The following is an 18,480-nucleotide window of genomic DNA, read 5'->3' as shown; positions in this document are numbered from 1 at the left end:
TGCAATTGATTAATTGCAGCAATTTTCTTCTCATTTGCAATGCTTGGAAAATAATTTCCTTGGGGTATTTACAGCGATAAAAAATTGCTGCAAATACATTTTTTTTCCATTTTTTCTACGCTTCGACTGAAGATGCTAGGAGTCTGAAAGTGCATTTTATACACAGTCAACTAAATTATTATTATTTAAATCACTAAATGCACTAAATGTCCAATTTAGTGAGTAACTTGAACATACCTAATTATTTATATACCCAAAGACCCTGATGAAATAATAAAATAATTTTAGTTTAATACCTTAAACCTAATTTATGAATTTTTAATACTTTTTCACCTACGTGAAACGACCACAAATATCCAAAATCCAATATTCTGTACTTATAAATTAGTAAACATAATAGAAAATCTTAGAACTTCCCTTATATGCACTGATGAATATGGTGGATCAATTTAAAAAAGCACCATTTCTTGCTAATAATATGAAATATCAAACACATTCATTCATCTAATCCTAGTTGAGAATTCACATCAATGTAGTTATGGGCTATACATTGGGAGTGGACCAAATGGAACGAAGAACCTACAACTTACAAACTACTAAATATTTAGTACACATTGTTGCTTCTAAACATTAGAAGCCAATCTTAACATTCATTTAGATAGTGCACAATGTCCTGCTCTTTTATATTTAAAAATGTTATCTAGACCAAGTGCACCCGGGCATTGTAGGTTGGATAGAACAACTTCATCACAACTACGTCATGTGGGGTAATCATTATCACATTCTTGATAACGTCTCTCTCTCCAAGTCCAACCTGGCATTTATAAATAAAATGACTAGTCAGGTGATTGCAAATACTTATTGTTATTGATTTGTGTTGACGCAACCACATATTTATAAAGAGGCTTGCCGGAAATCCTTTATAAAAAAAATGCAATATATCTTAAGAGAAGCAAGATACCCAAACCCTGTATCTTCTTTGAAAAAGAAGTGATGTGTACTTGTTGATTGCTCTTCACAATTCCCTCCATGGAATCAACAAGTTTCAGCCAGATCATCAGCTAGAGTAATGGCTTCTTGGAATTTCACATTTTCTAGCATGTACAAGGAGATGTTAGTGAGATTTAGGCAGTGACAGAAAATAAAGTAACATTTAGCTAATTTTGAAATAACTGAAAACAACAACAGATCCCTTGCCTGGCCTCAACATCTTAAGAATCGTTTATGGTTGATATATGTCATGCAATCTCTCATTGGTGGCCGTTATTACATGCAAAAATAATATTATATAAAAGCACACCCCTTCAAGCATAGGGCCACTATATGCCAAATAAATTACAATTAGAAGTGATGGACATTGGCAATAGTTTACATCTTTTTGAAGTTACTTATCAACATAACAAACATGTTTTTCTAGGGATCCAGGTAAAGAGCTGGAGTTGAAGGAATAACACAAGTCTGCCACTAATATTTTCAGGTATTAGTTTACATCTTTCTTGATTCCTCTTTTATCTTTCTTGGCAATAGTTTACATCTTTCTTGATTATTCTTTTAATTTTTTGTGGGGCTTGACTAATGGCATGCCCTGCAATTTACAATTTGGAAGGAATAACACAAGTCTGCCACTACTATTTTCAGATATGAGAAACAGAAAAAATTTAACACATAATCATTTACTTGCCTTGTGATCATGGAGAATAACAGCATATGTGTAAGAATTAATGCCTTTTAACAAGCCTTTCAAACAAAAACATAAGTCTGCCACTACTATTTTCAGATATGAGAAACAATAAAAATTATATACATAATCATTTACTTGCTTTGTGATCATGGAGAATAACAACATATGTGGAAGAATTAATGCATTTTAACAAGCCTTCTAAAAGAACACAAGTCTGCCACAACTATTTTCAGATATGAGAAACAGAAAAAATTATGTACATAATCATTTACTTGCTTTGTGATCATAGAGAATAACAGCATATGTGGAAGAATTAATGCATTTTAACAAGCCTTCCAAAAGAACACAAGTTTGCCATTACTATTTTCAGATATGAGAAACAGAAAAAATTATGTACATAATCATTTACTTACTTTGTGATCATGGAGAATAACAGCATATGTGGAAGAATTAATCCATTTTAACAAGCCTTCCAAAAGAACACAAGTCTGCCACTACTATTTTCAGATATGAGAAACAGAAAAAATTATGTACATAATCATTTACATGCTTTGTGATCATGGAGGATAATAGCATGTGGTACAATTAATGCATTTTAACAAGCCTTCCAAAAGAGCACAAGATAGAGAGAAATAGGAGTAGAGTGGGGGGGAGCCCAGAGGTTTACACACACTAAATAAAAATGTAGTTGTTTCTAATTGGCTTCTACATTTACATAAAGGCGTAGAATTTTCAAATTAACTGTTGATACTTGCTTTAGTAAGTTAATAGATTAATTAAGTATACAATAATAAGGTGCTCGCGTATTTGTTGGTGTCAATATGCCATCCTTGGAATAAGGGTGATTGTAAATATGTATGAAAGTTTCGTGAGGAAACGTAGGGCTCTCTTCACGTGTTTTTTAAGGATAAATATGTGACTAACAACATATACTTCACTAAAATCATTTCTCACCCTTGGTCCCAATTGTTTGTCATGGAAATAACATAAATTTTTGAAGTAATTGGTAGCATTAGTTTTATGCAGGCAAGAGCATTTACTGAGCAAACAAAATTCAAAGGAGGTATGTTTATGAAGAATTTGTATAGTATGTGAATTCTATTGTATAAGCAGTCGTACATCTAGTTCTACTTTGGTTTTGTTGTCAATGGAGTAAAATGGAAACATGGAGATTAGATGGTGTCTCTGGGTCAATTACATGTGCAATTCTAGACCTTTTTTCTTTTCTGTTTGAAATTTCTCGTTTATATTTAAGTTCTTACAATTTTTATATCTTGAAATTTCAATTACTCTATAATAAGGGGTCTGTGTGGATATGGAATCATTGTTTTTGTTGGCAATTGATGATGATGATAACGCAATTATTTGGTAATGATAAGGATGAGATGGTGAAGGTTTGGTGATGATAGCATTAACAGTGTCGTTCTTGTTGTTGCAAAGCAGCATGTATTGCAAAAAGACTTTACTAATCTTCAAAGTAGAGGTGTAAAAGAATAAATGAGAAATCTGTTCAATTTTATGCTATAGAAATCTGTGTGGATATGGAACGATTGTTTCTGTTGCCAATTGATGATGATGATAACAACAATAATGTGATAATAATGAGGATGAGATGGTGAAGGTTTGGTGATGGTAGCAATGACAGTGTCATTCATGTGGGTGTAAAGTAGCCTGCATTGTGGAAAGACCTTACTATCAAAGCAAGGGTGTAAAAGAATGAAAGAGAAATCATTTCAATTTTATGCTATGGAGTCTATACTTCCCAACATAAAAAATCATAATGTGTCTTAATTTTGTAGCCTACTAATAAAAGTTGATTGTTTCAAAAGTTTATGCCGACCCGACCCACTTATCGTATAAGGCTTTACAATTTGTCTTAGGGGTTTCAACTACATTTACTCCTAAAGTATATGAAGATCCCTTTTCGGTACTAGTACTTGCGGCTAACATAAGGTATTTGTGAAAATTAGCACTTTGTGATTGCATCTAGGAATTCTTAGTTTAGTTGTTTCTGTGACACTGCAAGTAGGTCTCAAGATGATGCAGTTATACATGAAAGGTTATTGACAATACTGTAAGCTTTCATTTGAAAAGGATACCATGACTAGAGGTGGCTGGTATGCAAAACATCTTGTTGTAACTATTGTATCCATTTTTTTTAATGATGAGATCAAAGTATGCACTTATGTTCTTTTCTTGAACACTTAGCAACTATCGACAAAACCTGCATCCTAACTTGACTTAACAGTATTATCAACAGAACCTAGACCCATCGCAACTAAATCCCCTTGGTGACTTAAACAAGATCCCAGAGAAGCCACCAAAGAAATTTGGCAACAGTTGACTCTACACTAATGGGTAAATTGGAAAAAAAAAAGTATAGAATTGAATAGATTATGTGACGCCCCCAAATCCCCACGCCCGAACACGGGGAAATCGAGACGTTCGGGGGTCACCATCCTATCGACGGGTGCCAAGTGTGTGCAAAGGCAACATATGTGCACGAAGAAACACACAGCGGATAACGAAAGTCATAACTAAGTACCAGAATTTTTCTTAACGTAATACAAGCTGTTTAAAACATACATAGATAAAATATTACAAAAACACAAATACAGTTTTAAACCAAATATAAAGCATAGCATCAGCAACCCGGTGGAGCCGCATCCTCGGGCTCAACCTCCTCCTCTTCGTCCTCCAACTCTGCACCAAAAGCTACGGAACCAAAAATGGTACCGCAGGTAAGTAAAACCCAAACACTACCAGATAAAAACACATAGAACTCAAACAACATGCATGAAACATGCCCAATGCACAAAGCCCATAAAACACGATTTTTTTCCACACACGCCAAAAAAAAAACCCATTTGGCCCAAAAACACATCCTTTCCGAAAAACATGCCAAAAGTCACATTTGGCCTTTATCCGTCTCAAACCATTGTCCATTTTATCCGTATGCACCATGACCTCCCCTAGGGGTCATCCGCACACCCTGGCTCCAGTGCCACATCGCAGAGTACCACTACGCATGTGACACCTAACGAGCGATGCTCAGTTTCGCGCCCCGCGCGTTCGTAGCCAAGCATCCTCTAGCCCTCACCAGCGAAGAGCCACGGAGTCGGTGCGTAGAGCGATGCTCGGTTCCGCGCCCGGTGCGTTCGTAGCCAAGCAACCCCTAGCCCCCGCTCCCGTCGTCTAGCGACAACTCAGGGGACATCACTCAGTTTATTCCCCTCCCGAGTGACCAGAGGAGCTCCACCGGGATAATACCCCATCCCGGTTTGGGGTCGTGATACACACGCACCCGTAAGACCTCTTATGCCAATACACAGGCTTTTCACACTTAAACAAAAACACACGTGCATGCACCATGTAATGCCATAACAATGCACAAAAATAACCAACCAACGTAAATCAACAAAACAAGTAACTCCGTCCTCCATCCATCCGACCCCCGAACTCTTCGGACTCAGTCCGGAATCAACCAACCAGTAGATAAAATTATTGAATGAGCAATATATTTTTAAATCTGAAAATAGGGTTTGGAAAATACTTACAGCGCTATATGGCAATTTTAGAAAACACGAGGTGTTGCAAACGGCGGCGAAAAAGCAACGTCACAGTGAAAATTCACTGTGGCCGTGGGTTGTGAAAAACCTACTTTTGAACGGGGACAAACTAGGGCTTGGGATTGAGAGGGAATGGTCTAGGGATGGTTGTGAAGCTATTGGAAGTGGTGGTTGGCCGTGGGTGGCGGCGAAATCGCCAGAAAGAGGCCGGATTTTCCAAAAAGGAAAGCTAGCTCGTAGGAGCTGTTCCAGTGGTCGTTGGAGGCCGTAAATAGGTGGGTTAGGACGGCAAGGGACCGGTGATGAAGTGGTGAAGAAATGGTGGCCGGAGGTGGAGCGACGGCGGCGGATCGGAGCCAAAGCCGTGCGGGCTTTAAGGAGGATTTCCGGCCAAACGGCCGGCCGGTTGGGGGTGAGTTTCGGTGGGGAGGTGCGCCGGAGGGAGACGAAGCGAATGAGACCGGCGGTGAGCCGCACGGTGGCCGGACGGCGGTAAGCCGGGAAGTTGAAGCTTCCGGCGTGAGGGAGAGGAGAGAGAGAGAGAGACCGGGGGGGCTCGAGCGGGAAAGAGAGAGGGAAAAAAGAAAGAAAAAGAAAAAGAAAGGAAAAAGAAAGAAGGAAAAAGAGAAAAAGGAAAAAGAAAAGGAAAAAGGGAAAGAGATGTAGGGAAAAGACGAGGTCTAATCCTCAGTCCGGGAAAAACAACACTAAACCGCCGCGAAGATATTAAAAACCACAAAACAACTAAAAGAAATGAAACACAACATCAATTAAATAAAAAAAATAATTTTAAAACGCAAATAAATTAAAATAAATAACTAAAATATTAATTAAAATAAAAACAACTATTTCAATGAAAATACACTCAAAAACGGGTCATCACATCCTCCCCTCCTTAAAAACAAATTTGGTCGTCGAAATTTGCAGATCAACCACCAACTTAAAACAAGCCACAAGAAAGCACATAAACCATCTGTGATCAAGATTAAGATACATACCTTCTCTATTCGAACAAATACGGGTACTGCTCCCTCATGTTCGCTGCTCGCTCCCAAGAGAAGTCTTGAGCTAACGGATCTCCCCAAGCCACTTTAACCAAAGGTATCGTCTTGGACCTTAACTGTTGCTTCTTCCAATCCAAAATCTGCGACGGAACAACTTCATAAGTGAGATCCGGTTGCAACTGAATACCCGCTGGGTCGACGAAGCGTGGTTCTTGCTGTCCAAAGCTCTTCTTCAGGGATGATACGTGGAAGACATCATGAACATCCCCAAAATAATCTGGCAAAGCAACTCTATAGGCGACGGACCCTACTCTCTCCAGAATCTGAAAAGGGCCGACGTACCTCGGATCTAGCTTTCTCTTCTTACCAAAACGCTTAACACCTCTCATGGGAGAGACTTTAAGGTAAACCCAATCACCAACTTCAAACGACAACTCTCTCCTCTTGGTATCAGCGTAACTCTTCTGGCGACTCTGAGCTGCCGCCATTTTATCTCTGATGATCCGGACTTGGTTTTGCATCTCTTGAATTATTTTGGGTCCAATTATCCTACTCTCCCCAACTTCATCCCAACACAAGGGCGACCTGCACTTTCTCCCATAAAGAGCTTCATAGGGAGCCATCTGAATGGTCGCATGGAAGCTGTTATTGTATGCAAACTCGATGAGCGGCAAATGGTTTTCCCAACTTCCTTGGAATTCCATGACACATGCTCGCAACATGTCTTCCAGGGTCTGAATGGTGCGCTCTGACTGGCCGTCTGTCTGCGGGTGATAAGCAGTACTGAACTTCAACTTAGTACCCAAAGCTGCCTGCAAACTCTTCCAGAACTGCGACGTAAACCTCGGGTCTCGATCCGACACTATACTCTTTGGTACGCCGTGTAGCCGCACTATCTCTTTGACATACAAACGGGTCAACTTACCCAAAGAATCGGTGTTATTAACAGGCAGAAAATGAGCACTTTTCGTTAACCGGTCCACAATCACCCAAACAGAATTCTTCCCACTAGGCGTTCTCGGCAAACCCACTACGAAGTCCATCGTGATGTCATCCCACTTCCACTCAGGAATAGGGAGGGGTTGGAGCATACCTGCAGGTCTCTGATGCTTGGCCTTTACCTGACGGCATGTGTGGCATTTCTCCACATATAAGGCAACGTCCTTCTTCATTCCATCCCACCAGTAATTTTTCTTCAAGTCCCGATACATCTTTGTACTGCCGGGATGAACTGAATACGGGGCCGCATGAGCTTCCGCCATGATCCGTTCTTTGAAATCTGAGTCCTTCGGGACCACTCTGCGATCTCGGAACCGAAGTATCCCATCATTATCCATGCTATAGTGCAACGGCCCTCGAGATTTTCTGACTCTTTTCCTGATGTTCAGCAGCTTCGGATCCTTTCTTTGGAGAGTTTTCAATTCTTCAAAATCAATTACCCGAATATCGAGAACTGAAGACAAAATCTCCACTTGCTGCGAACTCTCTATAAGGAGCCTTCTCATCCCACAAAGCAACGAATCCAATTCTGACGGCTCGGCTTCATCTTCCAAGTGTGACTTCCGGCTCAAAGCGTCAGCAACTATATTAGCCTTCCCCGGATGGTACTTGATCTCACACTGATAGTCACTGATTAGCTCTAGCCATCGCCTCTGCCTCATATTCAGATTTTTTTGGGAAAACAAATGCTTCAAGCTCTTGTGATCGGTAAAAACCTCGCAAGCTTCCCCATACAAGAAGTGCTGCCAGATCTTGAGGGCAAAAACAATCGCAGCCAATTCTAGATCGTGCGTCGGATAATTCTTTTCATGGTCCTTTAGCTGACGAGATGCATAGGCTACAACCCGTCCTTCCTGCATAAGGACACAACCCAAACCAAACTTAGACGCATCACTGAAGACTACGAATGGCTTGTGCGGTTCTGAGAGCGCTAACACTGGTGCCGTCGTCAACCTGTTCTTTAATTCCTGGAAGCTTCTCTCACATTTCTCTGACCAAACAAATTCTGTATTCTTCTGAGTCAAAGCTGTGAGAGGTCCGGATAGGCGAGAAAAACCCTCTACAAATCTTCGGTAGTATCCGGCGAGCCCCAAGAAACTCCTGACCTCGCGCACTGTAGTCGGGCGCTGCCATGACAAAATGGCTTCTACCTTACTAGGATCAACAGCCACTCCGCCCCGGGAAATTACATGCCTAAGAAATTTAACTTCTTCCAACCAGAATTCACACTTGCTGAGCTTGGCGTATAGCTGGTGTTCTCTCAATCTCTCAAGTACCAGACTAAGATGATACACATGCTCTTCCACATCTCGGGAATAAATCAGTATATCATCAATAAATACTACCACAAAGGAATCCAGATAAGGTTGAAACACTCGATTCATCAAATCCATGAAAGCTGCAGGGGAATTAGCTAACCCAAACGGCATCACTTTAAATTCATAATGCCCATACCTCGACCTGAAAGCAGTTTTAGGCACATCCTGGTCTCTGATTCTCAGCTGGTAGTATCCCGACCTCAGATCAATCTTAGAGAACACAGCTGCTCCTTGAAGCTGATCAAACAAATCATCTATCCGCGGGAGAGGATATTTATTTTTGATGGTCACCTTATTCAATTCCCGATAATCAATGCACATACGGAGGGTTCCATCTTTCTTTTTAACAAATAAAACTGGTGCACCCCACGGCGACGTACTAGGCTGAATAAATCCCTTCTCTACCAGTTCTTGCAACTGAGTCTTCAACTCTTTCAATTCAGCCGGTGCCATGCGATAAGGAGCTTTATGCATAGGAGCCGCTCCAGGTTCCAAGTCTATAACAAACTCCATCTCCCGAACAGGGGGTAGTCCGGGCAATTCATCCACAAACACATCGGAGAATTCTTCCACAACTGGAATGTCTGCCAAAGACTTCTTCTCAGACGGCGTGGACACCATCTGCACCAAGAATGCATCCGCTCCCCATGCAATCTCTCTTCTTGCCTGAATCGCCGATATAATTATCGGTTTTTCTTTTAATCTACTCCCCAAAAATTCCAGACAATCACCATCTGGAAGCTGAAAGCTAATTATCCGACTTCTGCAATTAATACTCGCGGAATATCGGTATAGCCAATCCATCCCGAGGATGATATCAAAACCCAACAACTTGAACACCACCAAATCAGCATCCAAGAACCTTCCCTCAAAATTTAACGGGCATCCCAAAGCAACCTTGGAACACTACACCATCTCACCATCGGGTAGAGCCACTACCATAGACTTCGGCAACGGCTCCGTGACCAAATTACACACCCGAGCAAACGTGGAAGATACAAACGACCGTGAAGCACCGGAATCAAACAAAGTACAAGCATAAAACTCATACAAACGGACTCTTCCTGTAATTACTCCAGCATCATGGGTCGCTGGTGCCTCATCATCCACCTCTCCGGGTGTGACAGCATAAACCCGGGCTTGCACTGCTTGTCTCGGGTTGGTTCTTCCACCGTGTCTACCTCCACAGCTTCCTTGAACTCTGACGGAGCAATCCTGAGCGATATGTCCCACTTGGCCGCACCGGTAACACTGGGGTCCGCCACTCATCCGACACTCGCCCTCGTGAGCTCTATTACAAGCTCCACAAATAGGCACCCGTCCTCCCATACGAACACCTGAGGACGTTTGAGGTCGAGTTCCGGTCCGCTGAACAAACTTCTGGGGCGAACCCGAGCTGCTTCCTTCACTAGAAAAACTCCGCCTCTTATACCCTGGAGGGGAGCCCACACTCAGATTATTTTCCCGCTCCACAAGGGTGGCCACATCCACTAATTCCTGAAAAGTGGATATCCGATGGCTGACCACCATACGGCGTATGTCATGACGTAGCCCCTCCTGGAAACGATCTGCTCGCATCTCCTCAGTGGCGACAAGGTGAGGAGCAAATCGCTCAAGTTCGATGAACCTCCGAGCGTATTGTTCCACTGTCGCGCCCCCTTGGACCAGATTTGAGAACTCTCTTGCCTTTTACTTCCTTACCGATGCGGGAAAGAAGCGGTCATTGAACTCCTTCTTAAAACACTGCCAGGTCACCGCAGCGAAAGATCCCAGTTCAGATTCCAACAACACCCTCTTGGTATCCCACCAATCAGAAGCGGTACCTTGCAAGAGATAGCTGGCGTAGAGTACTTGCTGTGCCTCAGTGCATCCACACACCTCAAAGGTTTTCTCCAGATCTTTGATCCATCTTCCAGCCTGAAGTGGATCCTCATTTCCAGTGAAGTGTGGAGTCCTATGCGCCAGGAAGCGCTCATAGGTGCATCCGGCTTGCACCATGCTACTGGACCCTCCTGGATACATCCAAGGCCCTCCCTGATATGGCCAAGGACCTCCTGGTTGTGGCCAAAACCCTCCTTGTTGTGGACAAGGCCCTCCTGATGGTGGACAAGGCCCTCCTGATGGTGGCCAAGGACCCCCTTGTTGTGGCCAAGGTCCTTGTTGTTGAGACCTCGCACTCTGCTGCATAAATTCCGTCATCTGCCATATTGCTTCGGCTAGGGAGTCATCCCTGGAGGTATTGTTCCGTGGTTCCTGGGTAGATTTCCTTGGTCTCCCCATTTTCCTGCCACAACACCACTCTTGACCCTCCTTTAAGAAAACAAATAAAACCATCATAAAACCAACAAAAACAAAACCAACACCACACAGCAAGAAACAAAAGAAACCAGCTTGCAAAAACATAACCAAATAAATACAAACAAACAAACAAGCTCAAACAAATAAAACAAATAAAACAACTGTACTTAACATAATTTTTAAAACACAACTTTAAAAAGCATTCTGGTACTGCCTACGGGACATGTGGTTTTACCCAGAGCCAAACCGCTCTGATACCACCTGTGACGCCCCCAAATCTCCACGCCCGAATACGGGGAAATCGAGACGTCCGGATGGTGACAACTCGGGGTCACTATCCTATCGACGGGTGCCAAGTGTGTGCAAAGGCAACATATGTGCACGAAGAAACACGCAGCGGATAACGAAAGTCATAACTAAGTACCAGAATTTTTCTTAACGTAATACAAGCTGTTTAAAATATACATAGATAAAATATTACAAAAACACAAATACAGTTTTAAACCAAATATAAAGCAAAGCATCAGCAACCCGGTGGAGCCGCATCCTCGGGCTCAGCCTCCTCCTCTTCGTCCTCCAACTCTGCACCAAAAGCTACGGAACCAAAAATGGTACCGCAGGTAAGTAAAACCCAAACATTACCAGATAAAAACACATAGAACTCAAACAACATGCATGAAACATGCCCAATGTACAAAGCCCATAAAACACGATTTTTTTCCACACACGCCAAAAAAAAACCCATTTGGCCCAAAAACACATCCTTTCCGAAAAACACGCCAAAAGTCACATTTGGCTTTTATCCGTCTCAAACCATTGTCCATTTTATCCGTATGCACCATGACCTCCCCTAGGGGTCATCCGCACACCCTGGCTCCAGTGCCACACCGCAGAGTACCATCACTCATGTGACACCTAACGAGCGATGCCTAGTTCCGCGCCCCGCGCGTTCGTAGCTAAGCATCCTCTAGCCCTCACCAGCGAAGGGCCACGGAGTCGGTGCGTAGAGCGATGCCCGGTTCCGCGCCCGGCTCGTTCGTTGCCAAGCAACCCCTAGCCCCCGCTCCCGTCGTCTAGCGACAACTCAGGGGACATCACTCAGTTTATTCCACTCCTGAGTGACCAGAGGAGCTCCACCGGGATAATACCCCATCCCGGCTTGGGGTCGTGATACACACGCACCCGTAAGACCTCTTACGCCAATACACAGGCTTTTCACACTTAAACAAAAATACACGTGCATGCACCATGTAATGCCATAACAATGCACAAAAATAACCAACCAACGTAAATCAATAAAACAAGTAACTCCGTCCTCCATCCATCCGACCCCCGAACTCCTCGGACTCAGTCCGGAATCAACCAACCAGCAGATAAAATTATTGAATGAGCAATATATTTTTAAATCTGAAAATATGGTTTGGAAAATACTTACAGCGCTATATGGCAATTTTAGAAAACACGAGGCGTAACGGCGGCGAAAAAGCAACGTCACAGTGAAAATTCACTGTGGCCGTGGGTTGTGAAAAACTCACTTTTGAACGGGGACAAACTAGGGCTTGGGATTGATAGGGAATGATCTAGGGATGGTATTGAAGCTATTGAAAGTGGTGGTTGGCCGTGGGTGGCGGCGAAATTGCCGGAAAGAGGATGGATTTCCCAAAAAGGAAAGCTAGCTCGTAGGAGCTGTTCCAGTGGTCGTTGGAGGCCGGAAATAGGTGGGTTAGGACGGCAAGGGACCGGTGATGAAGTGGTGAAGAAATGGTGGTCGGAGGTGGAGCGACGGCGGCGGATCGGAGCCAAAGCCATGCGGGCTTTAAGGAGGATTTCCGGCCAAACGGCCGGCCGGTTGGGGGTGAGTTTCGGTGGGGAGGTGCGCCGGAGGGAGACGAAGCGAATGGGACCGGCGGTGAGCCGCATGGTGGCCGAACGGCAGTAAGCCGGGGAGTTGAAGCTTCCGTCGTGAGGGAGAGGAGAGAGAGAGAGAGAGACCGGGGGGAGAGAGGGAAAAAAGAAAGAAAAAGAAAAAGAAAAAGAAAGGAAAAAGAAAGAAGGAAAAAGAGAAAAAGGAACAAGAAAAGGAAAAATGGAAAGAGATGTAGGGAAAAGACGAGGTCTAATCCTCAGTCCGGGAAAAACAACACTAAACCGCCGCGAAGATATTAAAAACCACAAAACAACTAAAAGAAATGAAACACAACATCAATTAAATAAAAAAAATAATTTTAAAACGCAAATAAATTAAAATAAATAACTAAAATATTAATTAAAATAAAAACAACCATTTCAGCGAAAATACACTCAAAAGCGGGTCATCACAGATTATAAGGCCTACCTTCAATAAGACAGTTGGTTCAATGATCTTTATCTATTTAGGCTAAGTTTGTCAAATATGAGTTGTCTGCTTTCAATAAGTTTGTTGTTTCTCAGGCAGCAAGGTGGAATTATAGTTACAAGTCCTGGCAAAACTAACATCTCATATGTTTACAAGGTAGTTAAGTTCCTCATCATAACCTGTCCCCTTTCTCTTTTGTCATATATTTGTTCTTGATTAATGGTTTCCTTTTTTTCCTAACACACAAAAAGTTAACATGTATATTTTTACACTTTCTGTAATCTTATTTAAATATATTTTTTTATACAATTAAGATCAAATATGAGTATCAAAAGACTCCATTCAAGGTTTAAAAGTTTTTATTTATTTATTTATTTATTTTCATGGGTGTCTGGGTTAGCTTACGTGCACCTCGACTAATCCCACGGATCCGTGAAGTTAATGGCCAATTAAACATCCAGTGGCCCTGAGGGGACTTGAACTGGTGACCATTGGAGAGCAAACCAAATGTCTGACCAAAGAAGTTGGGGATGATCTTGATATCAAAGATATTTTGAAAAGTCTGCTGTTCATGATAAAAAAAATTATGAATTTGCTGAAATTCTCTATGAGATTTTACTTAATTCACTTCTACTTTATATTTGCACACTTATCTCATACAAACACACCGGCCCCATTCTATTTCAGCCGCTTCCAACTTTGAAAAGTGGGTACTTCATGTTTATGGGGTGATTTGGAATACTTACAAATAATATTTTTCTTGAAAAAAGACGAAGAAATGTAAATGACACATTGAAAACACACAAAACACCCTAACAATAAGCAAACCCTGATCCAACAATATATGTTGCTTGTTTCCTCAGTTGCGGGAGTGAAACCGTAGTCAAAGGTATGACATTCAGCTTTTTGCAAGAGAGAAATTCTTGTGACACACATTTCATTGTAGGTCGAGACTTTGGCTAAGTATGAAGGCATGCAAATGCTATTGTAGCAATGAGCAAAATATCCTGTCCAATTAGACGATTTGGAGGTGGCAGGCGTTGGTCTAATATTTCATTTAGCATCATGTTTTAAGATTATGATAATGAGGACAAGAGTTCTCCTGGATGCCTTCCCATTAATACTTCTAGTGCCACCACTCCAAATAGGGCTGTAATCGAGTCGAGTCGAGCCGAGCTTTGGCTTGTCGAACTCGAGCTCGACTCAAAATACTCGAGCTCGAGCTTGAGCCCGAGCTCGAGATTTTTTTTAATTCTTTGTTCGAGCTCGACTCAATAACTTGAAATCTTAACTCGAGCTCGAGCTCGAGTTCGTCCCACAAACGAGTTCGAGTCGAGTCGAGCTCGAGCTCGAGCTCGAACTTGAATTATTATTTTTAATAAGATTTAATAATTAATAAAATAAATAAATAAATAAATAAATAAATAAATAAATAAGAATTAATATTAAATTTATACAATTAACAAGTAGAACCTCTATTAAATTATAAAATTTTAAAAAATTTATAAATAATTAATATCTAACTAGTTGATATTTATCCAAAATAACAATATATTATATGCCTACATATATTATTAATACATATACTTAATATGATAGAATATATCTATTTCAATATTTCATATATGGTTTCCACATACTAGTATATGAAATTATTAAATTTTATCAACTAATTATTATACAAATTATAAAATATACCTATGTAGTATATTTACTATATAGACATAAGTAATTAGAATACATATTATATATTTAATTATAAAAGTGGTATGCTTATATTATTAGCTAATACATATATACATGCATAGGTGTATGTATATATTTATTAATATATGAATGAATTTTAATCGAGTCGAGCTAGCGAGTCGACTCGAGCATAAACGAGCGAGCCTAAACGAGCCTTAGTCTAGTCGAGTCGAGTTTTGTCGAGTATGTATCATTTACAAATTGAGCGAGCATCTGCTTTAACGAACGAGCTTTTTTTTTTCACGAGTCGAGTTCGATTCGAATTTAACTGAGCGAGTACCGAGCGAGCTATCGAACAGACTGGTTTATTTACAGCCCTAACTCCAAAGCTATATACATCACATTTTTCAGTGACTGTCATTGTGTAAGCAAACTCTGTACAGAAAGAAAAAAACGATGAGGATAACTAAATACGGTCAATACCTTTTAAAAGGAGTGTTTGCAATTGTGCAGGATTCCATGCAAACAGTAATGGTCAATAGTATTTTTTGAGCCATTTGTTCAACATGGCTTCTCGTATTAATTTTGGAATTTATAGGTGGCACTGAAAAGAGCCGAATATATCAATATTTATTAATTTTATTTAAACTATATGCTCTATATAACCTTCAAAGCATAAATTTTTACTCATACGAAGCCACGCCCTCAAGTTCTCAACCACTCCACTATAAATATTGATTGGATTTATAAATTGAAAATAATATATCTAATTAAATATATTATTTTTTTAGGAAGTGATATTATTAAATGAAAATGGCATATTATTTAAATATCTGATGTCTATTTATAAAGTGACGTCATCACTTGATCAATTATATTATTATATAAAAATTAAATAATATATAATTCGGTCAAGCTTATTAAATGAACAGTAATACATCTAATCTTTAGTTTTTAAAATATAAGTCTTTTAAAGCAAAAGACTACAAAGTTGTGATAACTTCATTATATAATATTCTGAAAAATAAAAAAAAAGTTCACAAAAATGAGTTGTAGAGGATATAAGTTGAATCTAAAAAATTTATAAATTTGAAAAAAAAAATTAAATCTTCAAACTTTGATTATAGGAAGCTACTCTATATATTATTATATTATTGCTAATTGAAAACTATTCCTATATAGTCTCATTATCCACTCTCCAAATGTATTATTATTAAATAATATATGCGATTGTGCAAAACATTTAAATGAAGAACAAAAATATCTAATTAAATTTATAATTTTAGATTATTGGGATTTTAGATTATGTTAAATGTTTTTTTAGTTTTGTCAACTTAATATCCTTTTAGCTTAATTGGTGTTAATGATTCATAAATTGTAAATTTGACAAAGAAAAAAATAGTAAAGAAAAATAAACTTGAAAATTGTTTAGATACATGACTAATGGAATAATTATATTCGATATTCTTAATTAAATAATTTAAATGACATTGTTGGAGTAAAAATAACCAATTAACAATATACCTGGGGCAATATAACCATAAGTGCCAGCAACTAATGTTTGATTGGAAGAGTCAGGATCAAGGAGTTTAGCAGTTCCAAAGTCAGAGATAAAACCTTGGAACTCGAAGTTTAGCAAAATGTTGTTTGATGATATATCTCTATGAACAATTGCTGGGATGCATGCATGATGCATGTAAGATAAGGCGTGTGCTGCGCCTTTGATGATGTTTACCCTCTTGCTCCAATCTAGTTCCTTAGCTTCATCAACATTTCTTAGGATACAAAATAGGCTTCCCCTTTCCATGTACTCATAAATTTAAAATTTGCATCCTTTATGTACACAAAACCCACGCAGCTTCACAATATTTCGATATCGAATCTTTGTTAACACCCTTACCTCATTCATAAAACTCCTAAAGAAAATAGGATTCTCAGCCTCTCTCTGATGAAGCTTCTTTAAGGCAACCACATTTCCGCTTGGTAATTTAGCTTTGTAAACGCTACCATAACCACCTGTTCCAATGTAATATTTGATGTCAAAATCCTCGGTTGCTTCAATGATGTCTTCATATGCAATATGTCTATCATAATTCCATATCGAGAATATGTTTCCATTCTTAGATTCTCTTAACTCAAGTTGATTTTCTTTGAACACACAACGAGACAAGAGAATACCTCCAATAACTAGGAATATGAGGAAAGTGGTGATGGGAGCAAAAATTTCTATTTTGGTTGCGATTGATTTTTTGCTTTTGGGACATGGAGGGAAAATCTTGAATTGACCGCATAAATCCCTATTGCCAATTAATGTGTAGGATTTATGATGCTTATCAAAACCATCTGGAATTTGACCCTTCAAAGAATTGTGTGACAAGTTGAGTGCATGTATTTCAATAAGGGAAGAGGGAATGTTGCCTGTAAAATTATTGAAGCTAAGGTCCAAACTCCGGAGATGGCGTACTAGTGCAATACTCCCAAGCGCAACTGGTATTTCTTCGCTCAAAAAGTTGTGACTAAGGTTAACATATGTCACCCAATGAAGGTTATGCTCGTGATAGAGATTGCTTCCAGTTAAGTTGTTTACACTAAGGTCTAAATATTTCAAATCAGTTAAATTATCCTAGGTGATAGGGATTGGACCGACGAGCATGTTTGAATGAAGGTTCAAATATTCCAAATTAGTTAAATGACCAATTGTGGAAGGGATTGGACCGATAAGCATGTTCCAATCAAGATATAAATTGGTCAGATTTTTCAGCATCCCTATTTCGTGGGGAATGGATCCATGGATTTGATTTTGACTAAGGTCCAAAAATTCCAAATTAGTTAAATGACTAATTGTGGAAGGGATTGGACCGACAAGCATGTTCGAATAAATGGATAAATGGATTAGATTTTTCAGCATCCCTATTTCGGGGGGAATGGATCCATTAATTTTATTCTGAGCAAGATCTAAAAATCTCAAATTAGTTAGATGACCCAGAGTGGTTGGGATTGGACCAACAAGCATGTTTCCAGAAAGGTATAAATAAATCAGATTTTTTAGCATCCCTATCTCAAGTGGGATGAGCCCTGTAAGGTTGTTCCAACCAAGATCAAGAGTGACTAAATTTGGGAAGAAAGAGAAGTTGAGTTTCAACTGACCTTTCAAACTTCGATTAAATCTAACGATGTTTGTGACGCTTCCACCAGCATTGCAAGTAATACCATTCCAGTCGCAAGCACTTGAAATATTACTATTGGATGGCCACCACCCAGTCTGCTGCAAAGCCTTGGCTTGTTCAAGTTGAAGGGCAGATATTGATCCAGATGCTACTGCAACGTTAACAAGCTGATGAAGTGCATTATCCAAACACTTTCCGCATAAAAAGACCAGATAGCCCATGCTACTATCGGTATATTGGAAATGAAAACGGAGGAGGCTGCCATTTTTATGAGTAATGACCTATTAGTACCATATATATATGTTCATGATGACTAATATAATTTCCCTCAAGACTTGTGTATATTAATGCATGCGACGACTCATTGACTATATATATTCATGTATTAATTATAACGGCAACGTGGACAGGCCCAATTGGGG

General features: G+C 40.0%; 2 protein-coding genes across 3 annotated transcripts; both read right to left on the bottom strand.

Annotated features, from left to right (window-relative positions):
• Nucleotides 1-474: 474 nt before the first annotated feature.
• Nucleotides 475-17,194, bottom strand: LOC122275904 (MDIS1-interacting receptor like kinase 2-like). Of its 2 annotated transcripts, XM_043085241.1 has the most exons (3): nucleotides 16,416-17,194; nucleotides 15,273-15,326; nucleotides 13,797-14,343 (listed from the first exon to the last, which is right to left on the bottom strand). In XM_043085241.1, exons 1-3 carry the CDS (start codon nucleotides 16,696-16,698, stop codon nucleotides 14,282-14,284), a joined length of 399 nt encoding a protein of 132 aa, XP_042941175.1. In that variant the 5' UTR covers nucleotides 16,699-17,194; the 3' UTR covers nucleotides 13,797-14,281. The 2 variants fall into 2 exon arrangements, with proteins under 2 accessions (XP_042941176.1, XP_042941175.1); XM_043085242.1 differs by lacking the exons at nucleotides 13,797-14,343; nucleotides 15,273-15,326 and adding an exon at nucleotides 475-1,094.
• On the bottom strand, nucleotides 16,711-18,279 carry LOC122277057 (MDIS1-interacting receptor like kinase 2-like). Its single transcript, XM_043086938.1, has 2 exons — nucleotides 18,039-18,279; nucleotides 16,711-17,486 (listed from the first exon to the last, which is right to left on the bottom strand). Exons 1-2 carry the CDS (start codon nucleotides 18,277-18,279, stop codon nucleotides 16,711-16,713), a joined length of 1,017 nt encoding a protein of 338 aa, XP_042942872.1.
• Between the last annotated feature and the right edge of the window lie 201 nt (nucleotides 18,280-18,480).

The sequence above is a fragment of the Carya illinoinensis genome, chromosome 9, assembly GCF_018687715.1.
Source record: "Carya illinoinensis cultivar Pawnee chromosome 9, C.illinoinensisPawnee_v1, whole genome shotgun sequence".
Classification (NCBI taxonomy): Eukaryota; Viridiplantae; Streptophyta; class Magnoliopsida; order Fagales; family Juglandaceae; genus Carya; species Carya illinoinensis.
Note: the sequence above shows the minus strand (reverse complement) of the source record. Positions and strands in the feature narration are given on the sequence as shown.

Excerpts from the sequence above, each read along its gene's own strand:
- LOC122275904 (XM_043085241.1), bottom strand. The coding sequence starts at position 16,698 with ATGGAAAGGGGAAGCCTATTTTGTATCCTAAGAAATGTTGATGAAGCT. Across the intron at positions 15,327-16,415 it reads TTATGGTTATATTGCCCCAG|AGTTTGCTTACACAATGACA; the intron begins GTATATTGTTAA and ends CTTTCTGTACAG. Across the intron at positions 14,344-15,272 it reads TGATGTATATAGCTTTGGAG|TGGTGGCACTAGAAGTATTA; the intron begins TTAGGGCTGTAA and ends CCCTATTTGGAG.
- LOC122277057 (XM_043086938.1), bottom strand. The coding sequence starts at position 18,279 with ATGGGCTATCTGGTCTTTTTATGCGGAAAGTGTTTGGATAATGCACTT. Across the intron at positions 17,487-18,038 it reads ATTTAATCGAAGTTTGAAAG|ACCTTAGTGTAAACAACTTA; the intron begins GTCAGTTGAAAC and ends TGAAATATTTAG.